We start from the raw sequence: 26458 nt of genomic DNA on the forward strand, positions 1-26458 counted from the left end.
TGTCAGAGGTACAACTTGTGGACGAGCTATTCCAGGGCTTTGACAGCATTGTCTCCGACGCTCGTCGGCCACATGACACTTTGGGGGCTGAATCATGATGGCATATCCCCGGCCCGAGCAGCCAGTTGCTTCTTTCAGTCTGTGACAGCAGCTGCTCGAGCCGAGGCCGGCGCTGCGATTTGGCCCCGTCAGATTCCAGTGGAGCTGAAGCAGGCAGGGGGCAGAGGGAGCTATATTTAGAGTGGGACGGGATTAAATTGCTGGGTCTTCACTCTAAGAACCTCTTCTGTGTTCTGCCTTTTCCAGCCAGGACCGACTTCCAAAAGGACCTGTGGCCACCCCGTCTCCTTCCACTCTCCACAGACCCCCTTTTGTTAGCCCGCCGTTTCCCCTCGTCGCACGCCATGGACCCCAACGCCATGAAGGAGGAGCTGCGCCTTTTCCAAAGCACCCTGCTTCAGGACGGGCTGAAGGAGCTGCTGAATGAGAACAAGTTTGTGGACTGCACCCTGAAGGTGGGCGACCGCAGCTTCCCCTGCCACCGGCTGATCATGGCCGCCTGCAGCCCTTACTTCAGGGAGATCTTCTTCACCGAGGATGGGAAGGAGATGGAGAACACCAGGGAGGTGGTCCTAGAGGATGTCAACCCTTCCATCCTGGACATGATCGTCCAGTACCTCTACTCGGCCGAGATTGACCTCACTGATGACAACGTCCAGGATATAATTGCTGTGGCGAACAGATTTCAGATCCCTTCTGTCTTTACGGTGTGTGTCAACTACCTTCAGAAGAAGTTGTCTGTGAGCAACTGCCTGGCCATTTTCAGGATGGGCTTGGTGCTCAGCTGTCCCAGGCTTGCTGTGGCCGCGCGCAACTACATCGCTGACCGCTTCGAAATCCTCTACCAAAACGAGGAGTTCCTCCAGCTCGCCGCCCACGAACTGTTCGCCGTCATCGGCGGAGACTCGCTGAACGTGGAGAAGGAGGAGCTGGTGTTCGAGGCGGTCATGGCCTGGGTCCGCCACGACAAGGAGCGCGTGAAGGTCCTGAAGGATGCATTCAACTGCATCCGCTTCCGCTTGCTGCCGGAGAAGTACTTCAAAGACAAAGTGGAAACCGATGAGATCATCAAGGCCGACCCGGAGCTCCTGAAGACGATCCAGGTTGTCAGGGAGGCATTCAAGGGAAATCTACCGGTGACGGCCAAGACGGAGGAGGGGGCAGGCGCGGAGGGCGGTGCGGAGGACAGCCCGTTCCCAGGCTTCCTGAATGACAACCGCAGACACGGCATGTACTCTCGTGAATTCATCGTCATGATCAACGACGCAGCGGCAGTGGCGTACGATGTCAGCGAGAACGAGTGCTTCCTGGCGGCCATGTCGGAGCAGGTGCCGCGGAACCACATCAGCCTGGCGTCACAGAGCAACCAGCTCTACGTCCTGGGAGGACTGTTTGAGGACGAGGACAACAAAGATGTTCCCCTGCAATGTTACTTCTTCCTGGTAACTGGGTTTTCTTGATATTGCTCCCTTCAGAAATAGTAATAGTTTGACATTTTGTGAAATACTCCGATTCACTTTATTGCAGAGATTTAGATGAGTCATGTTTAAGGGCCTTTTCCCTCCTACCTGTAGTGCTATTTATCAAATAGTTTTGGTGCCATATATAATCCCATTATATTGGAGAGAAGGCAGACATCTCTACGACTGATAACTCCAACACTCACACCAAAACTATCAAGATTGATAAATAGCACTACAGGTAAGAGGAAACATGAATTTGGGTGGGAACTGTACCTTTAAATATAAAGCTAGAGCCCAGAGACTGCTAGCTTAGCAAACCACAAAGACAGCTTGTTAGCATGGCGGTGACGTTTTTTTTGACTGAAATTATATAGATTAGACTTTTGTTTAGAGTCTTCAGAGTCGGGCTAGCTGGTTCCTCCTGCATGCAGTCTTTATGCTAAGTTAAGCTAGCTGTCTGCTGGCTATCTATTGTACAGACATGACGGTGGACTTAACCTTCTCACCTCAACAGTGTTTAGTACCTGAGAATGCCAATGCAGTGTTTTAATGTACTTTTCTTTGCAGTTGGACCCCCTCACATCCGACTGGGTCGCCCTGCCGCCCATGCCTTCCCCCCGATGCCTCTTCAGCATCGGAGAGAGCAACAACCTGCTGTTCGCCGTGGCGGGAAAAGACCTCCAGACCAACGAGTCTCTGGACACTGTGATGTGCTACGACGTTGAGTTAGTAGCATTGTTTGCTTTTACCTCCCTCTCTCTTTATTTCTCACCCTATCTCTCACCTTTTATACAATTCTAAGGTGATAATTAACTGCAGGAAATTAACAATATTGCTGCCTAATTTAATTAAACAAATACATGGGGTGTTTAATTATTCATGAGTTGATGTCATCTCACCCTCTTAATTGGTTCCTGATAATACATCCGCCTTTTCTTGGGTTTATGTTTATCTTTATTTATGTTGATCACAAATCCAGATGTAGCAATTCAGCATATATTTCTGAATTCTTCATAAAGAACAGAATATAAAATGATCTGTTAAATATCAATTATTCAGGAAGATGAGGTGGAGTGAGACCAAAAAGCTTCCTCTGAAGATCCATGGCCACGCTGTCGTCTCCCACAAAGGAATAGTCTACTGCATCGGAGGAAAGACGGATGACAAGTGAGTAAATGTGTGTGTGTGTGTGTGTGTGTGTGTGTGTGTGTGTGTGTGTGTGCGTGTGACCTGACGCTGTGAGCAGCAGCTGTTGGTGGTCTATCATTCTGCCAGACTGCAGAGCTGCATCGTACTTCATAGACAACCATTGCACTGCTCCAGTCCAGGGCTGTCTAACATGGTGCCGTAGAGGAAGATACTGGGGGGGAAAAACAACACACAATGCTTAAAAACTTGAGTGCAAAATAAATACTTTTCATCATCCATTTATAAACAAATACATTTGTAAATTAAGAAAGTATAACATTGAGTTTATAGATATAAAAGGTAAGCATACACTCATATATACATACATAAATACGTACATTCATAAACTCCCAACCAACCGAACATTGGACTGAGAGCAGAGGGAGCACATTGTCATACCATATATATATATATATATATGTGTGTGTGTGTGGTGTGTGTGTGTGTGTGTGTTAGTGTGTGTGTGTGCCACATCTATTTATATAAAAAGTATCTGTTGTGTCCAAAAGCATCCTCTTGTAGATACATTATAATATATTTCCCCCGACTACTGTTCATCCAGCATTGTTCCACATTAGGTGATGTTGCTTTAATCCAGGCCCACTATAAGATAGATTGTCAGATACCAAATAACACACAGTGGTTGAACACCCAGCTGTATGTGCAGACTTTATGGACGCTACCTTCAAACTGTTGAACTGTTGATTAATAGTGACCAGGCCCTTTTCCAGGAAATGGTTCAATTAAAGATAATTACATATATAAATTGAATCTTTGTGGATCTTCTCTTTTTCTCAGGTCCTGAGAAACTGTTTTTCTGCTGCCTGTTGATGGGATGCTGTATGAACTCAGTGATGCTCTGATTAAGGCTGCATACTGAAACGCACTGTCAGTCCATTAGTGAAAATTAGCAAGAATGATTAAGACACAAGGAGACATTCTCATCATCATTTACCAGAACGCTGTCTTGTATTATTTTGGGGGGAAACCAACGCTTTGCTAATTACATTTACAAAGCAATTTATTCCAAATTATCCTTTATGTACAATTGTTGTGATACGCTTTTGTCTTCATTTGCTATTTGTTGTATTGTTTTTCATGTTTCATGTGGAAGGAAGGTGGTTTTCTTTCCAACAATATACATCAACATTCCTCCCTTCATCTCCACAGCAAAGCCCTCAACAAGATGTTTGCGTATAACCACAAGCAGTCGGAGTGGAAGGAGCTGGCGGCCATGAAGACGGCCAGAGCCATGTTCGGGTCCGTCGTCCACGGCGGCCAGATCGTGGTGGCTGGTGGCGTCAACGAGGAGGGCCTCACCGCCTCAAGTGAAGCCTACGACTTTGTGACAAACAAGTAGGATTCTGGTTTTCACTTTTCTTTTTTTTTTACACTTTATTTTTGTCTTTTCACCACAGATCTAACACATAAATGGAAAACAAGTAAAAATAACAACAGCAAAAGAAAGAAAAACCCCAACCACATTTAGACCGCGTATTCATTATGAATAAATACTGCATCATGAAATAAGCACATGAACACATTACGTCAAATAAAGAAGCAAATGAAACCGAATCATTTGGAAATATAATTTAATAATGTCTTATTATAATTATTTTTAACTTATTTTTATAATATAATAGTTTTTTTTCAAAAGCCTGAGATTTCCAAATAGCCCAATGATACGTATCTATTTCATTATGTCTTATTTATGGATATGTAATATTTAACTTTTTGGGCCTCCACACCCCACAAAAACGTTAAAAAAAACATACACCTGGACCTTGTCCTAACGTCTCCTCAGGTGGGAGCCCTTCGCAGACTTTCCCCAGGAGAGGAGCTCTGTCAACCTGCTGAGCAACGGCGGCTTGCTGTACGCCGTGGGCGGCTTCGCCATGGTTCAGACGGAGAGCAAGGAGGTGGCTCCCACAGAGGTCACCGACGTCTGGCTGTAAGTCTTCTCAAGTTACGGGGGCCGAGGGGCTTTGCACGTTTCGGTGGCTGACTCTCCTCCCGGTCTTGTCAGGTACGAGGACGATAAGAAGCAGTGGAGTGGGATGCTGAGGGAGATGCGCTACGCTGCCGGGTCCTCCTGTGTGTCCATGCGCCTCAACGCTGCCAGGATGCCGAAACTGTAGACAGAACTATGTTCTTTCTTCCTCTCTTAACCCCCCCTTCCTCCTCCATCCAACAACACCTCCTGACACCCACCTCATCCCCCAGCGAGCTGCCTCCGAGGCGTCTCATCCTCAGCACTCAGAATTCTGTGTCGAGTTGATCTTTGACATTCATTTTTCTCTGAACTCAGATGATTTCTATCTGTACTATAAACACTCGCTTCTGCTGCTGCTTCAAAGACTGCACCCTCCCCACAGTATTAAAGAAAAAACACACACAATTTAGATTGATCTATAAAGCTGTTTACACCATTTCTAGCATTTCTTTCTTTTGTAAAATAAACATTTGTAAACTTCTGCTTCTTTTACTGTTTCTGACTGTGTGTGATCTACAGAAAAAGTGACATTACAGAGACTGTGTCAACACGTCGAGGGCAGCCGAGGCGGAGGAGATGTATATTTGTAGGCTTCTTTGTACTTTCAGGTAAAAAAGGGAAGTGGAGTCGGGTTAATGGCAGGTAAGCATTGGCACCTAAACATAGCTCAATGATCTTCAAACATGTGCCGCGCATCCATGTGTGCGCCAACGGGACCGCGGGCACGCCGAGTTCAAGGAGTGGGAATCACAAAACGTGACCTGGAAAAGTTGAGGTATGTCTATGCAGCACATTCCTACTGAAGCCAAACAGTGTTTTTCCATGACCGTACACTTACATTAACAGGATGATGGAACAGGAGATGGGGGAGTTTACATCACATAGTACGTCTTATGCATTGCATAAACCCTACACGTAACATGAGGGGTTATGCAATGCAAGTGTGGAAATGTGGTATGAATTTCGACAACCTTGGGTTGTGAAAAAAAAACTTAAAAACTTCAAATATTCTGAAGATAGACTATGTGAGTTCTCTTGAAATGCTCGAAATAATTGAAAAAACAGTGACTGAATCGGAGATCAAGTGTCAGTTCAAAGCACTAATCCATTTAATCTCATTTCCATATATGCATTTTGTATGTACCCGTGTTAAAGATTTTATTCAGGCGTATCCTCCCGCAAACTCCACCAACTCTGTGAGCTCTTCTTGGCCGTCTGAATGCGTTGTGACCCAATTGAGACAAATAATCAACCCTGTGTTTTGGAGAGATAACAAGTTATTGATGCCGTTATCTCGAAACAACAAAGCTTGTTACCTTGCAATTACGGCACAATGAACTTGTGATCTCGAGATAGCGGAAAGAATAACACAATAACATTTGAATGGCGTTGGTTCAGGGCTTCCGTAGCTAATGATTGATTTAAAAAAAACAGAACTGTGTCAACATGATGGTATTTAAGCATTCATTTACTCATCTCTGTCTGTGCTACATTTAGCCCTGCATTTGCACGCAGGTGATCTCATGCCTGAGTTTATCTTCCTGAACAAAAGTCGCACTGTAGAGTTTTAAATCACCGCCTCCCCCATAAAAGAGACTCGCCTTTCCCTTTTTTTCCCTTGAAAATTCCCCTAATACCTGATCTGTGTCGATACAACGGACTTTGAGCTTTATCCGCTCAAGCAAGTCACCAGGAAGCTACGGTGCGAGTGGCTAAAGGTGAAGCACACAACAGCGGGCTCCCCCCCCCCCGGGTGTGGAAGATGAGAGTGACGGACTGACATTGAGTGTTTGGAGTGAGCACCGATGGACACTGTAGCTCAAAGTAAGTAGAACAAATACCTTTATAATGCTCTCTTCAACACTCCTGAAATGAACTTTTGGATAGAGTTTGTATTTTCCCACAAAATGTGATCATTTTAATGAGGAGTCCGTGCCTTTTGAAATCTGACTCTGCATTCAATGTGTAAATGACACCTATATGCTATCTATAATGAGAGCAGACTGCACTGACAGCATCACAGGGAGCTGCCATCGAGCAGGGGAGCCATCGAGCAGGGGAGCCATCGAGCAGGGGAGCCATCGGCGCTGTCGTGTCCTCGGAGGCTTTTTTTTACTCCCGCAAACCACTGTTTGTGGAGGGAAAGGAGGTTTTTGTTTGCTTCGTTCCCACTGAGTTTGCTTGAATGTTTGTTTCTTTCCCATTCTGCTCGCCTCTGGGTTTTCACTGCTCTCGCCTTCCTTCCTCGAGCAGTAACTGCCAATCACCGAGGGGAAAGGAAACAATGATTTATTATCTATTTCTATTTATTTCCTCAGCCAACAACATGAAATGTGTATTTATTCACCTGCATTGGGTAATTGGAAACAAGTCACAGGAATTGAGTTAACATCCGGCTCAAAACAGCCATTACAAAAAAAGCACATATTTGACATTTGTTAAGCATATTATATATAACATTAAAGCTGCAACAATCAATATATTCACATCCACAGATAATTACCACCTGACTAAGACAGTTCCCCTCCAGGAACATACACAACAGATTTGTTTCGTTTGACCCTCTGCCCATCCGCTAACATGGAGGACTGACCAAGATGTTTCAGCTTCACCTTTTAGAAGAAGTTGTGTCGCTCATTCTTTAACATACTGTGTGTACAACTTTAAGCATATACTTTTAAATGGGGTTGGTAAAATTGCTTTTCATACTCACCAGTGGAGGATCAAAACTGCACCGACATGGACCAACTGATGACACGCTATTACCTGCCCGCCTCCTACGCCATCATCTTCATCGTGGGCCTCGTGGGCAACGTAACCGCCATTGCCGTTTACGTGACGAAGCTGCGCCCCTGGAGGAGCAGCAGCATCATCATGGTCAACCTGGCGCTCACCGACCTCCTCCACGTCCTCAGCATGCCCTTTCTGGTCCACTACTACAGCACCGGGGACTGGACGCTCGGCGACTTCATGTGCCGATTGGTGCGATTCGGCTTCCACTTCTACCTGTACGGTAGCGTCCTCTTCCTGACGTGCCTCGCGGTTTTCCGCTACGTGGTGGTGATCAAGCCCCTGTGGGCGACGCAGGTGCAGCAGAGGCGTTGGGGCATAATCGCGTGCGCTGCCGTCTGGGCCATCGCCGCTGCCGAAATCACGCCAATGCTGACGGTGATATCCCTTCAGGAGCTCAACAACGAGACCCACTGCTTGGACTTTGCGAACACCGACAACGTCGATAACGTGCGGTTGTACGGCTGGCTGCTCACCGCATTTGGATTTGTTCTCCCTCTCGTGGTAGTGTTCCTGTGTTACATCGGTATCGTGAGACAGCTGGCGACGGGGCCCTACACGAGCAGCCCGTGTCGGGTGCGAGCGCGCCGCGTGACCGTGCTGATCCTGGTGGTGTTCGTGGTGTGCTTCCTGCCGTATCACGTCTTGCGCGTGCTGCGGATCGAAACTCGAAAGAACCGGCCGACGTCGTGCCTGGTGGAGTCCATCGTGCACACGGCGTACATCATCTCCAGGCCTCTGGCGGGACTCAACACGTTTTTTAACCTGGTTTTGTACACTCTCTCAGGTGATAAGTTCAGGAAGGCCTTCCTCAGCATCTTTTACTGGGACCGCGTGCTCACCAAGGCCAGGTCGGTAATCCGTGTGGCCATCATCAGCAAAGCAGGCCGCGGCACGCATGACGTGTGATTGATGACTGTCCACAATAACGGGAACACTCCCTGACAGCTGTGGTTTCTTCATTGTGCACTTCCCAGAGGCAATAAAAGGTTTTGTGTGCCAACCCCTGACATGTAAATATAAGTAACTCAAAGTTAAAGCTGTAAGAAGTGCCACAAAAATAGTCTTAGTTATAGAAGGTTTCAATTTGTAGTCCTATGACCAGGACGTCAGTTTGCTTTCCTGAGCTTCCCTTTTTAACCGTTTTACATGTTACATGTTGTAAATTACACCTGTTTTGGGTTTCAAAAAGGCTTTTGTTTTGTATTAGTGTACTTGAACACACCTTCTTGCTTTTTTTTTTTTTTTACATGATTGCCGTGCTAAAATAAAAAAAGATGGAGTAGTGGAGACTTGTAGAGAATTGTAGGGAGCTAGCTTATTTTAGCCTAGCATATGTATATAGCTTAATGTTATTGTGTCATAAATGTGTCCAATTAGACAACAGTGTGATATGTTCCCTCTCTATTTTTTACTGTGTTTATATTGATAACGGCATTTTACGGCCATTGCGGTCAGATAAAAAAAAGAACGTCAATTACAGGCCCGGCTGAAAGGGGTAATATATCTCGAGAAGAAGCTCTGAATTTCTTAGATTAAAGTCGTAAATTTACAAGAAAAACTTGAGATGTTCTCTGAGATTGAAGTTTTAAATTTACGGGAGAAAAAATAAACGGTTTCTCTTTGCAAAGTTGGATCAACCTGAGGATGAGGTGATAACTTCTGAGCATCAGGAAAGACAACGCAATGTACCGGATATCACATGTCCCACACTGTTGCACCTCCGCAGTGGCACTCCCTGCTTGTCGTCTTTGCAAAGTGAAGCAATGTGGTTAAATTGACAAAAACAAACAAATTCGTGAGTTTTTCCCATAAATTTACGACTTTAATCCCTCGCCGCCATAGTTATTTGTATTTATTTTACAACAACCATAATAAACCGTATAATAAATACTTTATGCAAAGTAGTCTGGGATATGAATTTTATGTAAATGTTCACGCAAAGGTCACTCAATTTATCATTTCACTTTTTTCCTTTGGAAATGGATGGACATTTTTAAAGCGTCTTCCATAATCATGGTTTGCCCGACACCCTGTTACTGATCTGTGAAAGACTCCGAGGTCGCATCTGCGCACTCCTCTCTGAACACTCCTCTCTGAACACTCCTCTCTGAACACTCCTCTCTGAACACTCCTCCAGAGGAGTGAAATCCAGCCGTCGTTATCGCAGGTTTATGTAATCCTAATCTTCCTCTGTTGCATGCTGTGAGAGTACAATGGAGACTGCAGCTGGGGATGGAGGGGCTATTTTGGTCTGTAGACATAGCCATTTCCTTCCCTGCCTCTAGACTGATCTCCTCCTCATCCTCATCTTCGTCCTGTTGAGCAAGAAGAGCCCCCCACACACACACACACACACACCGCTTTCCAGAAACAGTACATTACTGTAAATCACCTAACGTCTCAAAAGGCGTGTCCGTAGAAATGTGTGTGTGTGTGTGTGTGTGTGTGTGTGTGTGTGTGAGTCTAGGTCTTTTCGCTCAACAGGATGAAGATGAGGATGGTAGTGGAGCGCTTTGTGTTTGTCAGACTATTGACGGTGGGGGGGAAAGCATTCAGTGATCCAATCGCTTCCTTCTATTTTCTGCCATGCCCGAGTCATGGTCAGTTTACCTTTAAATGATCAATTTGGAAGCGAAGAGCCCGTAATCAATGCCCTAATGGTGGAAACACTAATGTTCTCTCTCTGTGATGCAAGAGCAGCCCGTCTCTCCTCCCCCTCGAAGGGGGGAGGTTTGTCTGTGGAAGAAGTCGGCACACGGCATAAAAGATTTCAGATTTTTTTTTTTATGGTGAGAACATGCTGCGAAAAAAGAAAAAAACGGAGCAAGGTAGAACACGTCCGTGTACACAAGCGGACCAGAGAGAGTCCACCAAGGACACATTTACATGACGGGATGCTGCAATTTGTCTTTCTTTTTTTATTGGACACATTTTTTCTGCAAGGAATTACCTTTTCTAAGTCAGTCATAAAATAAATAAAATCACATTTGCAGACTATTTTGCCAAGTTTGTGCTTTTAGAATTCTTACGAAGCCGAACAACACAGAGTCACTACGAGATTTCACTGATCAACACGCCGCTGGATCACAAACATGACACAGAGGGTCCTTCAGGGTCTTTCACCGTGTTTAAAATTGGCCTTCCGTCGTGTCTTTTATTGTTTTTATTCTTCAGATCAACTTTGAGAACATTCAAGGCTAGTGGAGGAAAGAAAGTGTACTATTCACGACTGCATTGCGAAAGAAAAATAAGAAAGGAAAGACCAAAAGAAAATACAAAATGTTGCCATGACAAATACATCCATCATAAATAGTAAGACACCATCCGGCGGTCCGACAAAGATCTAAGAGGCTATGAGGGCGGGAAGGATTTTTGGCAGATTCACAGCAGAGGAGACTAAAGTGTGAGTCAAACGGTGTCTTTTAGTCCCCGCCTCCTCCTCACCACCTCACCACCTGGCTGCTGTAGTCCTCTGTCGTGACTACCTCCTCGAGCCCCTTCCCCTGCTCCTCTTCCTCCCCTCCTCCTCCTCCTCCTAGTCTCCACAGCTCCGCCAGATAGGTCCTGTGCAGCCGCTGCCTGTGCTGCCTCTCCTGCCACCTCCTCTCGCGCTCCTCCTGACGCTGCCTCTGACGGTTGTGCTGATAGCGCCGGAGGAACAGCTCCTTGGCGTACTCGTACAGCTCCACGTCGAGGGCGTTCAGGCCCTCGATGCGCCAGCGCACCTTCTCGCTGATGCCCACGCTGGCGGCGCGCGTGCTGTTGATCTGCGTGAAGGCCCGGATGAAGCGCAGGCCGAACGTCCGCTCGAACAGGTACTGCGTCTTGCGCTGGAACTCCGTCAGGCCGTAGAAGACCATGTTGCGCAGGTTGGCCTTGGCGCTGGCGAGCAGCACGCGGCCGCGCTCCAGCTCGCTCACCGACGACATGTTGTAGCAGCCCACCAGGCTGAGGTCGGCCAGCATGCGCACCTGCCGGTTGTTGGCGAGGTTGGAGGGGCAGCTCATGAAGTCCGCCAGGGGCACGCCGGTCCAGTCCTCGCCGCTGTAGCAGGCGGGGAGCTCGTCCTGTGTGGGCGGGCGGCCGTCACACATGTGGAGGGCGGTCTTCCAGGTGGCCCCGCGCTGCACGTGCTTCCACTCGCTGAGGAAGCGTGACACGGGGTCGCGTAGCATGGTGATGTAGTAGAAGTTCCTGCAGGGAGACAGGAAACGAGACACATGAGACGAGGGCGTCGGGCCTTTTTGCGAACAGGAATTATGGGATGAACGCTTAGCCTAGCTTAGCAAAGCTTAGCTTAGCATTACAACTTTTTTACCTTTGCGTGAATGATAGTATGTATGAAATGAAAATGTGTGAGCAGTGAATGATACAAAGGTGGAATAAACTGTCTGTTCTGACACTAATCTAAGAAACTATACATCAACTTTCTCAGATTTCAACCTCAGAATAAAAAAAAAAGAAAGGAAACAGACAAGACGTCAAAGTGTAGCGTACCGGTGTTGTGTCTAATACTGTTTCCCCATCGATGTGTTTCCCACCTCCTCAAACTAAACCAACCCTTATCCCCAAACCAGTGAAGGAGGCACTTTGAGTCATGTTTTTCTGTTTGTTCCAAATTGTTTGGTGAAATAAGTAACTGTTATTGTAAATAAATTATTTAAATTTGGTCCGAGCGTGGCACCAAAAATATATCATACTTGTATATCTTTTAAAGATAGAATTGGGAAAATGTAAATGACTGTTGTCAGGGCATAAAACCAATTATCTGTTGATATTTATGGATTAAGACTGTAGTCGAATTGTTGGCGAATGGAATCTTGGATTTGGAGATGAATGACACCACTAATACAGTGTGTGTATATAGAGTGTGTGTGTAGGAGTGTGTCTGATGTTTGCAACGCAAACCTTGCAGGTATAGAATTTAATATCCTGCAGATGTGTAATTAATTTAGTTTTTCTCGCTCCAAAGTGCCCTGTCTTCCACCTTGTAATTACTTATTTTTTTCATCTCCGGCACCTTTCGTGTTCCTCTGATCTGCCACGAACGACGCTTAAAAAAAAGATAGAATTGCTGTAACTCTGCTGTGCGAAAAAAGAAGAAGAAGAAGAAAAAAAAACTCCTTTCAACCAACAAACACGGCTCTCTCTTATCTATCGAGTTCAGAGATGACCGGAATCGCAGCGAGGTGACTGAAGGAGTCGGTGATAGGGAGCATTTACACAATTTTCTAAGAGAAAAGGGAAATTGAAAATGTTCGTCTCGTACGCCGTGAGCCCTCGATGTCAGACCCCGACCGGATACGGAGCCACGAAGAAAAAGAGGAATATTTTTATTTATTTTTTCCTCAAGGTTGCGGTTTATTTCCTGGGAGCATAAATAAAGAATTCACATGTGAGGATATTTCACAGAACTGCCGCTCTGTAAAATTCGTGGACTACTTTTCAGCCTGCTGGTGCTGGTGCTGGTGTGTGTGTGTGTGTGTGTGTTGGGGAGTTTTTCCTGATCCGATGTGAGGTCCTGGGACAGGGATGTCGTATGTGTACGGATTGTAAAACCCTCTGAGGCAAATTTGTAATTTGTGATATTGGGCTATACAAAATAAACTGAATTGAATTGTGTGTTTTTTGTTGTTTTTTAACTTATTTTGTATACTTATTTGTATAGGGGCTAGTATAAATTGACTTTGGGCAAGTGGATTTTCTGTCCCCAAGGTTTATTTTAACTTATTATTATTTGACAATTTTTACTGGCCCCTATTTATGAGCGGTTATCAAATAACAACAGAGTAAAGTTAATTGTCATGTTTAATCTTTATTTAAGTATATGAATCAGCTCCATAAAAACACTGTGTTTCATTCGTTTTTATCACACTTGGATTGGGCAAACGAGGTGCGACTAGTTGACTAGTCGAACATATGGTGTTTTATTTGCCCCTTATTGTTGAGCCCTGCTCTTTTTCAGTTGATAAACTAATCACTCCATAATTATTAAATGTTGCCAGTTATAAATCTGTTTTTATTTTCAATTCAGTTTATTTTTTAGAGCCCAGAATCACAAATGTTCCTCAGAGGGTCAATAACTATCCAAACCAAAAACAGCCACAGTCAACATGTTTCACCTCACTGCACTGATTAGTCGGACAATTGACAATTTTCCGATGCTGAACTTGCATCCTATTATCTTCATAATGCAGAATAAATCAGTGATTGTAGAGGAAATTGGAAAAATAAAGCACTCAAAGTTCGAGCTAATGTTCAATCACACTGGTCCTGACATAGTAATGGTCCTATTAGCTTCTGATTTGATTATTATGAGAAAAATAAAGTCCTGATAGAGACACCAGTGTTGTCCTTTGCATATGGCTGAACACACCTTTTTGTTGTAGCTATTTTTGATCTCTTTTCTTTATATAAGAAATCTATGTCCCTGTCCAGCAGTTGTCCCCAGTGTGTTGCCCCCTTTGTAACATCCGCACCTACCTGCACACGTGCTCCACATTCCCCTCATCAGGTCACCAGTGCACCTGGCCTTCAGTCATGTGTTCAAGTCTTCTTACCAATGACCCCTTAGCTGTCCTGTTTTGCCCTTTTGGACTGCTTCTTCTGACTACCTGTCTGTTGCCACACCTTTACTCTACCTGTTTCATCTACAAGATGTGTATTTGAATCCAGCTTGGAAACCTTTTTTGACTTCCACTTTTTTGACTCAAGAAAAAAACAAAAAACTTGTTTAACGGGTGGATTGAAACCATAATCGGAAAGGACGTCATGAAAAGCGCCGCCGATGACGATTAAAGCGATGTCGCGCAAACACGATACATTCTGTGAAAACCCATTGGTCGCCATCAGTCGGGTCCCAATACGAGCAGCTGCGATCGTTTAGATTTGCAAAACTGCGAAATATGTACTCGAGTAAGTGCCATGATGATATCATGGGGGAAACATACCCGCAGACAGGCACGCCACCCAGAGATAATGGCCATCCACAGTGGAAGCTAAGTGAATTACCCTGCCATCTTCGGTTGTGCGCACAGCGCGAGATGGATGGACACACGCATGCACACACACACACACACGCGCGCGCGCGCGAGTGCCTCTCAAATCGGCCCCTTTGTTGTACTTCCTGCAAAGCGGCTCAGTCTTTTCCTCCTCCCGTGCCTATCATCTATCCGTACAGCGAACCGCGAGACAGCCCGGATCGATAAGTGTCCACGCAGCCCCGCCTCTCCGCGTCTGCGCTTTCATCGTGACCTATCGACAAAGAGCAGCAAATGTCAAAGCTCTCCTCTTACTCGTGTCAGGAACAGAGGCCCGGTTCAGATTGTGAAGGTTGGGAGTAATTACCCGTTGGATGAGAGCGGCTGAGGGCTTCTCATGCAGGAAACGATAAGCGGCACGAGCATTTAATTTGTCCATTCTGATCCAAAAATTTCACCCAGAAATTTGATTTCTTGGAAAGAAATGTCACTGGGTTTTCTTTAGTCCACTTGGGGGCAGACAAGACTGACATATCTTCACCTTTTTTAATTTTTTGATTTGCCTTTTTTTGACACACAGCAACATTTATTTGAAGTTGTGTTTCCAAATGATTAAGTGTTTTTGTCAAAGCCCTGCATATCCAGGGAAGAAGAAACGGTGCTGAGACCATCTTTGCCTTCTGCCTACAACTGTGTGTTGGTCGACTAGGTATTTTGCTGAGCCCTCAACATCCATCTCCCAACCGCCATTCGTCCCGGTTTATTCCACGCCAGTGCCTATAAGCTCTTTGCTAATGCGCTAAATGGCTTTCAGGCCTGAACGGGACAAAGTGGGAACACTTTCAGTGTTTTTCGGATCCCCTAATCGATCGGAGCCCAAATTCTAATGTCCTCAGGGAGGTTTTGAGTGAACGCCCAAGACGCTGATTCTGTCACCTAATGGCACGATCACTTGGCAACACACAGCCGTGTGCGCTCATGCGTGGTTGTTCCAGAAGGTAAAGTTAAATCAGCTCGTCGCCTTCTGCCACCGATCAATCCGACGCCTCGCTCGTGACCTTCTCGCTGCCTGTCACCTTTCTCCATACAGCAAACCCACCAACGCTATTGATCGGGGGGGGGGGGGCTCTCTCCGTCTCAATCCCCAATTGTCTCTCTCTCACTCTCTAAATCACCATCAAAAAGCTACAGAGGAAACTCGGAGCAAACAATCGATATCTGCCTTGTTAATTCACTCCCTACCATCAAGGACACGGTCCCAGGCTCATGATAAAAGCCTTGATGGGGACTATTTATGCCGCTGAAGAAGCAGTCCATATAATGACTAACTGGATCTACAGCAATGGTATTTTTATTTTATTTTTTTCGAATTGAAAATACATCATGTTGCTTTTAGTCGAGGCGTGTCTGAAGAATGGCTTCGGCGCTCCAACTCCACCTCACGCTGCTCCGATGGCCGCCGTCAATGAAGCATCGCTGTAGATGCTGTTTTTTCGAAGCCAACTTGAAGACAAGCACAGGACTGCACGTCGACTCCACACCGACGTCGAGGTGTTGATAACTCTCACAGACGGAGCGCGGAGGTGTTTCTGTGCCCACAAGGGAACCGATTTAATTACTTTCTGAAGAAAATTACTTTTGGATGCTCCTTTGTTTGATGCACATTTCTCACGTCGAACAGAAAAAATATTTTTAAAAAACGTCTAAAGAACATTGTAAAAAATATCCTGCATTTAATGTAATTTTTTATTTATTTTTCATGGAAACATCAAATGTATGTATATATGAGATAAGTTAATGTGTTTAAAGCTGCTCCGTACAATATTCTTGTATTAAAAATGGATCAAATGAGCGTAATGTAGAAGGGGTCGTACAGGAAATCATCAAACTCCACAGTTTCCTCCATCTGTACGGAGTGTTTTTAGCGTCTTTCAGCTGATTGTTTCTGTTTTACGGCCCGCAGGTTTAATGTTTCAGTTACTTCTCATAGGTCTCAAAGTGTTGTTTCCAGCTGTGGAAGTTGCAAAACAACAACATATACAGTCATACGCCCCTCCTCAAATAACATGTGAAAAATTATAATGCAATTGTGGAATTACATTTTCATGTAGTTTAGTTTACATTATCATGTTAATAAAATCCCCTATGGGCTTCCATACTTGTTCCTGTGTAGCAGATACGTTTTCTACTCTTAACTCCTTAATTAAAATAATCTAACAAATGCTTTTTCCAACCTTAGATTTGTGCTTATTTATTAATCCATATTTAAAATAATTAAAAACAACTGTATAATGTGTTTCAACACAAATAAAAAAAGACCAGAATTCTACACCAAAATAAGCACAGAAACAATATATATATATACATATATATATATATATATTTGATCATGTTTGCAGTGGTGTCTTCAATGAGCGTGCAAACGGGGAGAACATTCAGCCCTTAAACCAGAAAGGATGTTGTGGAAAAGCAGATAAAATATTAGCCTGGTTCGATTTTTCTGCAAGGCCAACCTGACTGTTGGGGATTGGGTAATTACAGAGGAGCAGGAGTACCAAATGGGAAGACCTATAAAACAAAGCAGAGGGCCTCAAATCCCCCCCCCAAAAAACAGTAAATGAGGCTGGCAGTTTGAGGAATTAAAAAGGGATGGCGGAGGGTCCAGATCCAGGAACAGCAGGTCTGCATGTTAAAGAGGATGTTATAAAGAGTGAAGCTGAATCTCACATAAGTCTCCAGAACACGAGGTCAAGCGGGATCCATTTTCACTCATCTGATTCTCTCTCTTGTTCTAATTTAATCTTTGTGTGCCAATTACGGGCCAAATGAACCCGGTCCCCATCTGCGACGCAGTGGGATCACTGCCAGACATGCCCATATACACACACACACACACACACACACACACACACACACACAAACACACACACACACACACGCACACACACATACACACACACACACACACACACAAACACGCACACACACACACACACAGACACACACACGCGCACACACACACACACACACACACACTAACACACACACACACACACACGCACACACACTACAGCACTCTCCTTCAGCCCTAAACGATCCATCAATAGCACACCTCAAGAACACAACCCACTCGTGGAGCGTATCAGCGGGTAAAATCACCTGAACCGATAAATCTAAAGAGCATGAGGAGAGAGGCAATGAGCAAGGAGGCTGTGATCTTCATCGGTTGCAGATATGAGATGCTATTTTGGGCGGAAAAAAGCAAAAGAGCCCCAGGGAGGCTGATGCGGAGACGAGGGAACCGAGCGCGCTTCTGGAAACGCGAAGTGTCCGCGCAGGCGAGGGTGTGAAGATGTGGCTTTGCGTAAATCTAGGCGATAAGACTCAGGGAGGGGCTGCAGCCAACATACACTTGAATTAATCCACGCAAGACTATTCAATGCAAAATCCTCTGTATCCATCTGTATTCCTGTAAAATTTCACAGAGGTTATTTGGTTGTAGTTGTTGTTGTTTTTAAACTTACCCACGACAGGCATAGTGTTCGTCCACGCACACCCAACAACCTTCCGCGTGCAGCTTTAGTAGCTTTAGCGTCTTAACCTTTCCCTGACATCTTAATCTTTGCAGCTTTGCGAGGTGTCAGCCAGTCCTTTCAGGTCCATGTAGATATGGAAAGGATGAATGGGTGACTGTGCTCTGCAAAGGTCACATCCACCCACACAAACTACTGAAGGCTTCCTGAAAGGCAAACCGCTTTTTAAGCAATATGTGATTGCTGCTTCCAACGGGGTGTTTGTATGTTTTCCTGCAGCCTTTTGACATTGAGTCGAGAGCGGCTTTACAGCTTTTAACCTTGCTGTTATAATCACTCCGTAAATTAAAGGTACGTTACGCTAGATCTCGCTCGCCTAGATAACAACAAGAGCGATGAGGCTTTTGTGAATCGGAGGACGTTACCGTGCAATTAATTAAGCAGTTTCATTCCATGATAACTTACAAAAAAGTCTGAATGCACAAAACAGAAACCACAAGGCAGTTTGATGGATGGCACATAATGATCTGTCGAACAGTGGCCTCCGCTCTCTGATGTTTTAGTTTTCTCTTTTAACAAACGCGCTGTTTTGTGAAAAGAAATCTCCAATCCAGAAGACAGGTTTCCGTATAAATCTGGAGTTCTGGATTAATCCCTCCTCCTTCCTCCCCCGTATAATAAAACCTGTCTTCGACTGCCCCTAATCCCCCCTAAGGAGTGTGGAGATTACCAAGATCCTCTGAATTTCTTACAAGAATACAACAAGCTGCTCACTGTTATGGAGTTCTCTGAGCGTTTTGTTGAACAGAAACAACACACGGGTAACTTGATCCTTTGGTCTACTATGGAATCATTCCCAAAAACAATATATCTAAAAAATTAAAAAGTTCTCATATTTATTAGTTATTTCATATTTTAATATACATATTCAAATAATGTGATAGTAGGCCAATCGGATCATTTTGAGAAATGTCCTCATAATTTGGCGATATTATGTCAGAATTATGAAAGGGTTTCTCGCATAATTATGAGTGAAGTAAGCAATAATATTTTGACAGCAATCAATTGTCAAAATGACAAAACAAAGGAAATGATACCTGGGGTGATAATAAACAGATACACCTTGTTTAAATCCCATTAATTACCTTGATTGACTTGACTTGTTTTACTATATAGTGGTACTATATAGGATCAAGGTAAAATGGGAACCGTGTGGTAATTCTGAGTAGGATATTTGGGGATTTTCCCACAAGACCTCAGCGACTGTATAATTGTGAACACAAGCCGGAAACAACATCAAAATCCGCCAGCGCTGGCAGAGCAAAGTTTACGAAATCATAATCAGTTCATTATTGATATAGCAAAAATATGAATACGATAGACCCAGGCTCACTGTTTACCCCTGCATCAAGTGGTCACTGGAAGCTAACCGGCAGCTAGCTGTTTCCCCCTGTGTCAAGTCTTTATTGTAAGCTAACTGGCTGCTAGCTGTTTCCCCGTGTCAAGTATTTATTGTAAGCTAACTGGCTGCTAGCTGTTTCCCCCTGCGTCACGTCTTTATTGTAAGCTAACTGGCTGCTAGCTGTTTCCCCGTGTCAAGTATTTATTGTAAGCTAACTGGCTGCTAGCTGTTTCCCCCTGCGTCACGTCTTTATTGTAAGCTAACCGGCGGCTAACTCTTGCTTTGAATTTAGCATCAGTCTTCTCATCTAACTCTCAATAAGAAAGTGAATCGCTTTTAATTTAAGGGTAAAATAGGCTTTATCTTGAAATTCAAATGGACTAATATTGTACATCTAGCTACTAAACCTGAAGACAAATCAATTGTAAAGGGTCGATACACTCCTCAGGTTGGAGCCACTTTGGAATAAACATCAGTAATTGCCTACCTCCACAATGCGTTCAGAGGTCATTCAGCACTCCATTGGACCTAATTACTAATATATAAATTATTCTGCTGAAAGACAAGCTCAAGGTCACAGTGCCACATGATATTGACACTGACTGTGGCATAAATCGCAATATGTCGAGTGATGCAAGAGGTGATATTCTTAACTCAGCCAGACGTCATCGACAGGCTGGTGGGGACGAGTCATGAGTAAATAGACATACTGTAACACAGACGAACAAGCTCGCATAACGTCTATTCCTCGTTAGCAGACATATAACGTCATTGCCTCGGCCTCTTCCACAGAGGTAAGACAGTGTTTTGTAAAGGATAGGAAGTGTTGACGAAAACTACAACTAAATGGTACCTTTCACACTTTCTCGGCCCACTTTCTCGGCCCACATCACAGCTCCCAAAAGACCCTTACAGGCACCCTTCGCCAAAAATATAACTCTGGTGTCAGGTACTGTACTACCTTTCCACCCACAAGAAGTGACGAATCAGAACTTCAGTGAAAAGCAGGCTGCTTCAATGTACAGAATCCAACTTGCCAGTATAAGAACATCTGCCTCTTTTTTTTTTTTTTAAGTGAAACTTTTCAGCAACCAGCAACATTTAGCACATGCAGAGCATAAAGTTACAAGCTGTAGTGTCTGTCATTCAGCAATATTCATCTTAAGTTCGCTAACATTTGTTGTTAAGACATTGCTCCGACAATAGTCCGAAAAATGGCTCACTGTTCCGAAGGCTCATCTCTCCAAAATACACACACTGACTGCAACAACCAATCTTACCCCTCATGCCTAAACCTTACCAACCTTACCAACCCAAATAGCAAAAGCAATGAATTCTAGCCAATAAGAGGCGTGGGGCGAGTCATGCCTTTGCCATAGCAGGATAAAAGATATCGTGCCCGTCTGATGACGTTATTTTGCATAATACTTAACCACGTGCTTGTGTTTGTTGCATGAGAGTGTGTATTTTCGGAGACATGGGTTTGCTGTCGGACATATTGTTATGTTCTGGGGTTACGGAACAACAGGCTGTTGGAACAACGTCCCTAACATTTAACCACAAGACCAAGTAAAGCTGTAGCAGCAAAAAACGTCAGTGGTTTGAATTGAGCAAGGATGCGTTTTACTGCCTGTGAACGCAACTTTTCATTAGCAATAGGGGGAAAATGTGCTATTTCATCTTTAAAAGGTTCCATAGTCTCACTATTTAAGGCACGGCAGATCCATTGGGAGCCGGTTGTGTGACTTCTGGCAACTGAAGGTCACTATTTAATTTTTTTTTTGTCCATCAGCGTTCTTGTCATGCTGACTTTTTACTACAATGCAGTGGCTGTCTGTAGCTTGAATTAACTTGTAGCGTAAGCCTCAAAACTGACAGTATAGTCAAAAGCAACGTTGACTAAAGCGTTTTAAGGAATGCTCTCCTTTTCAAGCTGAACACATGTTCTCAGTAATGTACATCCCTCTCTGAAATCTCCACGCAGTTCTCTTTGGTCGAGGATTTCAACTAACTGACTGCAACTGCAAGGGGAGATTAATGTCAAAAAACTTTAAAATCCGATGTTTTCCCCAATCATTTCAGTGAAACCCCATATCTTTAAAAAATGCATTTAGATCAAATCATCTCTCTCTAGCCATCCCTGTTTGAGAACTAAACCTCGTCAACTTCCTGCATATTTGAATTCCTTTAGTGTCATTATCGCCAGTAATGGAGTGCCATTACCATACGAATAGCTAGAACCACCTTAACTGTGAACTAATCAGACTCTGGCTTATCTGAGTGCCGGCCTGCATTATTTTCTCTAATCTGAAATAATGAGGTCAGTAATAAGGTTACACACTCTTGACTGCTCACTGTGAGGCCGGCTGGCGAGGACGAACAGGGCAGCCAGGCAAAAGAAGCGCGTTTGGCGTCTGGCCCGCACGGCAATTCCCTATCCCCGCTGCATCGTGAATGCTACAACTTCCTGCAGTGAGCAAAGCTCTGCAGGAGAGCCCCCGACCAGCAGGCGCGCTCACCACAAACCACTCGAACCGACCACGTGTTACTCGCCAGAGTTTGCGTATTAGGAAGGACAGAGGGAGGGCGAATGAGATAGATGTTGTCACGTGAGAAGTCTTTGAAGGAAAGAAGGAAGGAAGACGCAGTCCAAGGAAAACACTACAGGAGGCAAAGTTCAAAATCTCAAGAAGGTTCTCCTTATAAAAGTACAAGAAGCTAAATTCAACCATTTGCTGGCATCGCTAGCTGAGCTCGAACAAAACCGGAGCCAACTCGGTTGGTAATCGAGGAGCTAATTAGTGATCAATCTCTTGTTTTCTCTGTCTTTATTGTTAAACGTCTGAAGAAACGGCTCATATGTGAACGTGCACAGCAATGACATGTACAAAAAAATAAACTATCATGAGGAATATGAACCAGGAGGAAGACTGAGATGTGGAGTGCGAAAAAGAGCTGAAGTGTTCTGTACGTTCAGTGTACGCCCAAAGATTTGTAGTCACACTTTGTCTAATTTCTCGTTTCTTCGTTTAGCCAGCGGTTCCCAACCTAGAGGTCGGGCCCCTACAAAGGGAACATAATTCAGGCCGGACCTGAGAAAATTTAATTCTAAATTCCAAAGACAAATGGCGGCAAACAAAACCGATCTTTTTCAAGCTATACAGTGACCTTGTTTACCAAACGTTTGAGGTTGGGCATTTATATTCACGCTGTCTTTCTGCATCTTCTTCTTCTACCACGGTTTAATGAAACCTAAATGGGTGCATCGGCACCACAGGCTGTTTTAATCTCGACCCGTGGAAAACGCTGAATATTAACTCGAGAGAAGTGGAAGAAGCCGTGCAATTCGTTTGCATTCAGCGTTTTGGTGAAGTAGAAAGCATAGAGCAGCAGGAAGATGGAAGCAACATTATATACATCACACTCTGCAGGATGTAGCCTTGAGATAGGTGTGGGCGTCATCCATTCCCCCGATGTTTGATCCCTGACTGTCAGCTCCCATCGCTATATAGGACTTGCATAAGACAAGAGTCATCCTTCCAAAACACGCCATTTACTGATTTGGATTGTGTTTTGCAATCCGACTAGGAAAGGATCTTCTGAGTGCTTTTTATGGAATACATCAGCCTGGAAAAACAAAATGATTACGTCTGGACTTCTGGTACCCAGTACAGTAGAAAGCAATGGGGATTATATAAATATAGAATGGAAAAGCAACTAATCTATCTTAACTTCTTCTGATAAGAAGAGGCTGAAACACACCACAAATCTACCAAAGCAGAATGATCTCACAGAATAGATCAGCTACGCTGATAAGCGCTGGTAAAGCTGAGCGGTGAAATGCCTCGGCACAAACTCATCCGCATTCACCAACCGAGGGGCCGTCATCGCCCCAGAGTGACAGGACGGGGGGCCCTTTTCAGCGGGGGGGCTCTGCTTAATTCCGCCGCCTTATTATTTCCGGGCCCATCCGATGGCCCCCTGATATTTTTGTGCGTCTTCATATCGCCGGTGTGGGCGGACAAATCAAGCGGGCATTACCTCTGGGAAATGAGATGTTAATGTGACAGATTTGTGGCCGCTGACTGAGTTGTGACTCAGAGCCCGTTAGACATAAATTTAACAGTATGGCGTGAGTTATGACTCACGGTGCGTTTGGCTCAAATTTGATACCTTCCTCTCTCGCTCTCTCTCTCATATAAGTATTTATATTTATATAACTGCATCTGGTCATATGTAACAACTGTGCACACAAGACTTCACTGTAATAACTAAGGAATGAAAGAATTTAAAGCAAAATTAACAGAACGAGGAATGTAACCTTTTACTTTTTTTACTTAAGTATAGTAATATTATGACCGTTTAAAAGAGTAAAAAAAGTTCTTCCACTTCCTGAGTAACTTGCCCAGCCCTGATCATGAGCAAAATATTAACATCCCGATCGGTGCCATTGAACGCAGCAGATACCAAACGTATTGGACGCTGAATGCGCAAGGCTCCTCAAGGTGCTGCGTTGACCTCTGACCTTTACTCCTCAGCATCACTCGGTGCAGTATGTCTGCAGTAACCACAGAGAAGAAAGGTCAGACCTCGCCAGAGTTCATCCACGGCTCATGAGCTCCGAGTGGAAGCATGAACCCTCTGATAAACAGCGACTGTTGTACTGAGAGGACAAGTCCTGACTGGATGTTGCGGACTCGCTCCATGGCTCTGAGGCGCCTGGTCCAAACCTTTTCAAAGGGGTTAAAGGAAGTCAGATGGCTGCCCCCCCCCCCCACCCCAACATAAACCCTAACATATGGAGATTTGCTCTCTGGCCCCAAGTGTAAGGCAAATTGGCTTCAACATGCGGGCGGCACACCTTAGAGGACCCTGCCCTCCTTAAGTGGTTTACTCACATAAGCTTCACTGTATTGGTTCTGTAATTACAGGACATTGGCACGGACCTTAAGTGGGGGGGTGGAGGGGGGCGCGTGCCTGTTAACGGCTCTGACACCGCGCATCAGAAGGAACACAGACGGACAAGAAGCCGAAAGCCGTGGAGAAATCGGTTAACACAACGGCCAGTGTTAAAACCACAAACAACCACAAACAATCCAGTCACCTCTGACTTTGAGCCTCCGGGTGAGCAAAAGAAGCTTACCCGCTCACGCTAATCCACTGACCGAACCCCTCTCGGGTTTGCTGCATTAATTACTCACAATCCATTAAGGGAAGTGTCGTCCATTCATGTTCTGTTAATTGACTAATCAATTAATTTACTGATAGTGTTGTGCTCGCTTTGTTAATATTGGCTAATATTGTGCAATGACCAACTCAGTGAATGAATGAATGACTAGGAACACATGTGTGTGAGTAAACCAGTGAACGGGTGAGTAAAGATGCACGAGTGAAGGGGGTGAGTATAAGAATGAGTGAACAAGTAAGGGAGTGGCTGAGTGAATAAGTGAGGGTGTGAGGGAGTGTGAGTGAACGAGTGAGTGAATGAATAAGTGGGGGTAAGCGGAGGGGGTGACCGAGTGAGTGAGTGAATACCTTTTTTATTTGAATTTGTCTGAGGGAGTGAGAGTAAAAGAGTGACCTAATATTGAATAGTGAGTGAGTTAGTGACTACACGAGCTGAGTGAGTTAATGAGTTAGTGACTAAATTAGTTGAGTAAGTTAGTTAGTTCGTGAGTAAATGAGTGAGTGAATGAACAGACTTGAAAATATGAACGAGTGAATGAGCCCCCCCCCCCCTCCCCCCGGCCACACCTGCAGGTCGCCCCCGCCTCACCTTTTGTTCTTTTGGGCACTCTTCTTGTCCCGCTTGTTCATCACCACGGGCACGCAGCTCGTGAGCTCGGTCCAGTCCGCGTGCAGCCCGCAGCTCCAGCCCGTGGAGAACCGGGAGAAGAGCCACGACTCGGCTCTGCCGGGCCGGTGGCAGGTGCACTTCCTCTGGCCGGGCATGCAGTCGCACGGCTGCTCCAGCTGGATGTTCTTCACCAGGTGCCGGCCGAACGTCGTGCCGCCGGTCTTCTGGATGTGGAGGAACACCATCACGTCGTCCCCGCGGATGTTGAAGTCGACGTGCCGGTCCAGGTCCCGCTCCGTGAAGTTAAATTTGGACGTGATTTTGGATGGCAGGTCCTCGTCCGCCTCCGTGTAAACTAACTCGAACCCCGGCGAGTACCGCTGGAAAAGCCCTTTGTCGGCACTTCGGAAGTAGCAGGTGTTGCTGTCCGCCGGGCACACGTACTGGTAACCGATCATCAGAAAGAGCACCGCCGCAATGGGGATGAAGAGGAGTCGGTTGAACTTCTCCTCCATGGTGGTGGGACGCTGTGAGATCACGCCGCCGGCACTAACGGGAACGTGATGGCGCGCTCCCCGTGCCCCGTCTCATCCTGCCGCCTTCCGTTTCAAATATAGTTGGCTGCTCCTATCGGTTCAAAAGATGGACTTTTAAGCCGCGCGCACGAGCCTTTTCCTGCGGGGGCAGCTCTGACTGGCCTCGTCCCGCACCACGAGAACCGGTCCACTTCTCAAACTTGTCACACTGTGTACGCATTCAGTGAGTGAAACATTCACATAAATATGTAAAACTGGTGGCATAACTCGCGTGCAAATCTTCTTCTTTTTTTTTAAGACATCAGTGCGAAACTGCACATCCCCGCGCGAGGAGCGTTCGGGCTCGTCTGTCCTGCCAGAGCCAACTGCTGATCGGTATCTGAGCCAGGAGCAACAAGCGACAGGTTACACAGAATACACGCGGTCACTTCCGGCAATGCTTTCAAAATAAAACCTATAGGACCCTGTTGCGTCGTTTAACCGCTTTAAATGGGATTAGGGCAAACTCCAATTAGACGAGATTCATTCGGTTACAGATCAATCAGAGAGCTGTCCGGTTACTCAAGTTCAGAATAACACATAGAAGGTGACATTTGTGTCTGCTTCTCGAGAATAGATAGCGCCTTCTCACAACACACCCATATGTTATTGAATAGTCTAATCAAAATGTGGACTGGCCTTGCAGGGCTCAGTTCTGTGAAGAGAGAGGAGGA

The 26458-nt window shown here is 45.2% G+C and overlaps 3 protein-coding genes across 3 annotated transcripts; 2 read left to right on the forward strand and 1 right to left on the reverse strand.

Annotated features, from left to right (window-relative positions):
• Positions 1-404: 404 nt before the first annotated feature.
• LOC117745528 (kelch-like protein 41b) lies at positions 405-4869 on the forward strand. The gene is made up of 6 exons (XM_034553923.1): positions 405-1502; positions 2091-2248; positions 2583-2690; positions 3882-4067; positions 4516-4662; positions 4738-4869. Exons 1-6 carry the CDS (start codon positions 405-407, stop codon positions 4847-4849), a joined length of 1809 nt encoding a protein of 602 aa, XP_034409814.1. The 3' UTR covers positions 4850-4869.
• Positions 4870-6448: 1579 nt separating this feature from the next.
• Positions 6449-8403, forward strand: LOC117740345 (2-oxoglutarate receptor 1-like). The gene is made up of 3 exons (XM_034546693.1): positions 6449-6528; positions 6707-6853; positions 7421-8403. The coding sequence occupies exons 1-3, from the start codon at positions 6510-6512 to the stop codon at positions 8401-8403; spliced, it is 1149 nt and encodes a 382-aa protein (XP_034402584.1). The 5' UTR covers positions 6449-6509.
• A 2534-nt stretch (positions 8404-10937) lies between these two features.
• On the reverse strand, positions 10938-25724 carry LOC117745209 (heparan-sulfate 6-O-sulfotransferase 3-B-like). The gene is made up of 2 exons (XM_034553369.1): positions 25189-25724; positions 10938-11691 (listed from the first exon to the last, which is right to left on the reverse strand). The coding sequence occupies exons 1-2, from the start codon at positions 25722-25724 to the stop codon at positions 10938-10940; spliced, it is 1290 nt and encodes a 429-aa protein (XP_034409260.1).
• Between the last annotated feature and the right edge of the window lie 734 nt (positions 25725-26458).

The sequence above is a fragment of the Cyclopterus lumpus genome, chromosome 2 (genome assembly GCF_009769545.1).
Source record: "Cyclopterus lumpus isolate fCycLum1 chromosome 2, fCycLum1.pri, whole genome shotgun sequence".
NCBI lineage: Eukaryota > Metazoa > Chordata > Actinopteri > Perciformes > Cyclopteridae > Cyclopterus > Cyclopterus lumpus.

Excerpts from the sequence above, each read along its gene's own strand:
- LOC117745528 (XM_034553923.1), top strand. The coding sequence starts at position 405 with ATGGACCCCAACGCCATGAAGGAGGAGCTGCGCCTTTTCCAAAGCACC. Across the intron at positions 2,249-2,582 it reads GTGATGTGCTACGACGTTGA|GAAGATGAGGTGGAGTGAGA; the intron begins GTTAGTAGCATT and ends TCAATTATTCAG. Across the intron at positions 2,691-3,881 it reads GGAGGAAAGACGGATGACAA|CAAAGCCCTCAACAAGATGT; the intron begins GTGAGTAAATGT and ends TCATCTCCACAG.
- LOC117740345 (XM_034546693.1), top strand. Across the intron at positions 6,854-7,420 it reads TGTTTGTGGAGGGAAAGGAG|TGGAGGATCAAAACTGCACC; the intron begins GTTTTTGTTTGC and ends CATACTCACCAG.
- LOC117745209 (XM_034553369.1), bottom strand. The coding sequence starts at position 25,724 with ATGGAGGAGAAGTTCAACCGACTCCTCTTCATCCCCATTGCGGCGGTG. Across the intron at positions 11,692-25,188 it reads AGTGCCCAAAAGAACAAAAG|GAACTTCTACTACATCACCA; the intron begins GTGAGGCGGGGG and ends GTCTCCCTGCAG.